Source organism: Cryptomeria japonica, chromosome 8, assembly GCF_030272615.1.
Source record: "Cryptomeria japonica chromosome 8, Sugi_1.0, whole genome shotgun sequence".
Lineage (NCBI taxonomy): Eukaryota > Viridiplantae > Streptophyta > Pinopsida > Cupressales > Cupressaceae > Cryptomeria > Cryptomeria japonica.
The window spans coordinates 527,994,490-527,997,925 of NC_081412.1; the positions used below are offsets into that span (position 1 = coordinate 527,994,490).

A 3,436-nucleotide genomic window follows, 5' to 3' on the forward strand; every position below is an offset into this window, starting at 1 on the left:
TCAGGCACAGTGCAAATCAGAAATGAAAAAAACTAAAACTAGATATTAGTCTATTACATTATAAAACTTATATTCCAATTAGAAGTTCTTGTAAGACAATTCATCTGTCCAAAGTTATTTTTTACATTCATTGATATGGGTTTTTCACATTTCATGAAGTTAATTAGAATGTAAGCTTTTGGATTAAATTGTGTATGTTTTTCATTAAATGTTTCAGCTCACACTTAGTGATTCATGACTAGAAAGAGGAATATAGATTTATACTATTTTTTCATGTAAATACCTGAATTATATAGATATTAATGTTTTATTACATTAAAATCTACTAAAAATTGGAACTTGATTCAAAACCACTTATCATAACTTTTTTCATTTTATATTTATATATAATTAAAAACCTTACAAAGAGAAGCCAACTCCAATCCCCACAAAAAAATTGTTTTGTTCTCCAAACAAACCAGAAAAGGGCCAATCTAATCAAAGAAAAAACTAGGTCCTAGTGAAAGCAGCAGGCCCCTTTTAAAAAATTATGTGAGAAAAAATTGCCTTTCTTCCGCTTGGGGTCCTCCAAATCTCTTTCTGCATTGAGCCTCTCAAATTTGACGTTTTTTTCCCTTTTCTGATTGAGCAGTCTTCTCATCCTTTTCTTTGGATCCACGCTCCCTCTCACTGTCACCTTCTTCTGAGTAACATCCACACAATAGTCTAACAAATCTGCAATCCCAAATAATTCACAAACAATTATCAGGAGAGTCTAACAATAAAAAAAGAGTATAACTGGTCTAAACAGAATTCATGGAGAGAGCTGGCTTATGAAAACCTACTGTCCATTTTGGAGAGCACTTTAGAGACTTTGGCTCTGCATTCTTGGCAGCGCATATTAGCATTCAGAACAATCACTTGAACCTGCAAAACATTGGCTTTAATCATGTCAGACTTTTACTAGAACATCTAGCACCAGACTAACATGGACACAGAACAGAATTAAGGCATCAATGTCATTAAGTTTTCATAATTTATGAGATATTATGTTGTTTATTTCTGAATTTGATTGTGTAAGTTTTTTGAATATGAACTTTTCAGATCAAACAATCTGTGATCCATCATCAGAATGTTGGAGAGCATTAAAAAACTAAAGAACAAAGCATATCAAAATGGGCGCATTAAAAAACTAAAGAACAAAGCATATCAAAATGGGCTTACCCCTGGCATTGTTAATGCTTCCGCAGAGCGAAGTTGAGCTGTTGGGGGCATCTGTGTGGCCCCTTGACTGAAGAACACCATAGGTCAATTGGGTCCTCAGGAACTAAGTTCTGCAGTCCTTGAATTGCTGAATGGGGCTGAGCTGTTGGTGAAGATGTAATTTGAACGTTCTTGAAATCTCCAAATTAGTACAATAGAAATCAAATTCAGGGCATCACAAGTGGCAAAGCAGCTTTCCAGTCTCCAGTTCAACAAGAACAAGATTGTGCACCATGTAACCTAACAATTTACCATTATGCCATTAATAAGCATTGGTCATGGATATCCTAAAACTTTGCAGTATGTAACTTGCTTATCCACCAATCTGTCATTGACCTGCTCAGAACCAAATAATTTGTGAATTCCAGTCCATAAAGAAGACCAAATGGGAGAAACCAGCTTTATAATATTTTGTACCATTAAGGAATGAAAGTGCATATGGATAATGTAAAGTGTATATAAATAAAGGGTTAAGGTTAGAGTTCAGAACCAAATACTCACTGGTTAAAGATTTTGTACTGGACTAGCTGGTGCAAAACACATAAAGTGCATAACCACAAGATTAGAACTCAGAACCAAATAATGATAAAATTGACCCAACACTGATATAACATTGTACCATATGACACACAGATTCACAGCTTTCACCCAACACTGATATAACTTTGCACCATATGACACACAGATTCACAGCTTTCACTTTGCCAACAATATGCTACAAGCAAACACAACTCTGCTCCTTCTAACAGGACCTGCTCATCACTTTGCCCAAGCAATATACTAATAGCAAGAAAGAACTCTGTAATTTGAATGATGGGTGCTCAGCACTTTGCCCAAGCAATATGCTACTAGCAGGATAGAACTCTGTAATTTGAATGCTGGGTACTCATCACTTTGCCCAAACAATATACTACTTCCAGAATGGAACTCTGTAATTTGAATAATGGTGTTACTTATATAAGGACTGAGTCAGAAAATAACAGCGTTACCTAGATATAACTAGCAGGATGGAACTCTCGTCTTTGAATGATGGCTGTTACTTATATTGGGACTGAGCAGATAAAGAACAGAGTTACCTGTATACTACTAGCAGGATGGCACTCTTGTCATTTGAAAGATGGTTGTTACTTATATTGGAACTGAATCAAATGAAGAACAGAGTTACCTATATAATACTACTAGCAGGATGGAAGTCTTGTCATTTGAATGATGGGTGTTGCTTATATTGGGATTGAATCAAATCAAGAACAGAGTTAGCTATATTGGGTATCGGGATTGCAGGATGGAACTCTGTAGTTTGAATGAGGGGTGTTACTTAGATTGAATCAAATAAAGAACAGAGTTAGCTGGATTGGGTATTGGGATTGCAGGATGGAACTATGTAATTTGAATGATGGGTGTTACTTATATGGGTGATTGAATCAAATAGAAAACAGAATTACCTCTATTGGGTATTGGGATTGAGGCCAATAGACAATAGTTAAATCGGATGTTGGGATTGAAGCTTAGGAAGAATGAAGAAGAAGGTGGTTACAGTCTACAAGGCAGAATTAGAGGCATGGTGGGGTTGATTAGAGGGGTGCTGTCTGAAAGTGGAGGAAAGATTCCTGACACATAGGATACCAAGACATGTATATATAAGTATGTACATCCCGCTTTCTGCTATTCTCTTATCCTCTATGCGTGTGCCTCTCAGTGAAACCTACTTTCCGATGCACTCACAAGGACTTTTATGTCAGTTGGCATATATACACGCTACTTTTTATTGAATAAGTCCAAGTTTTTTTTTGAGTATGTTTGAAAATGAGCACGCCTTATTGAATACTAATTCGATTGTTGTGACTTTGTGTGTTGTCCAGACCGTGACAGCTGCTTGTTTTCATATTTTAAATGTGTACAGTTTATGTAAGCATTTTCTAGGCTTTGATTGCTCTGAGAAACTTCAGTTTTCTTGTATATTTTAGGGTTTTTTTTGGGTTCTTGGGGCGGTTGGTAGTGTAGAAGACCAGGGATAAGCTGAGACTGTGTCTATCAATGGCTTCTCTGTCTTGGAGGCTGTGGATAAGTGGCAACTGTATTCAGTGTAGGTTTAGTGTTGTCCAGGAATGGTATTTTTTGGTTAATTGATTAAAAATTTCAAATATAGTTTTTAATTGATATTTTTTTGGGGGTTTTGAAGTTAGATAGGGTTAGG

At 36.0% G+C, this 3,436-nt stretch overlaps 1 protein-coding gene across 1 annotated transcript; it reads right to left on the reverse strand.

The window, feature by feature from the left end:
• Positions 1-354: 354 nt before the first annotated feature.
• LOC131055434 (copper transport protein CCH) lies at positions 355-2,902 on the reverse strand. Its single transcript, XM_057989919.2, has 4 exons — positions 1,744-2,902; positions 1,204-1,578; positions 825-906; positions 355-714 (listed from the first exon to the last, which is right to left on the reverse strand). The coding sequence occupies exons 2-4, from the start codon at positions 1,282-1,284 to the stop codon at positions 497-499; spliced, it is 381 nt and encodes a 126-aa protein (XP_057845902.1). The 5' UTR covers positions 1,285-1,578; positions 1,744-2,902; the 3' UTR covers positions 355-496.
• Positions 2,903-3,436: the final 534 nt, after the last annotated feature.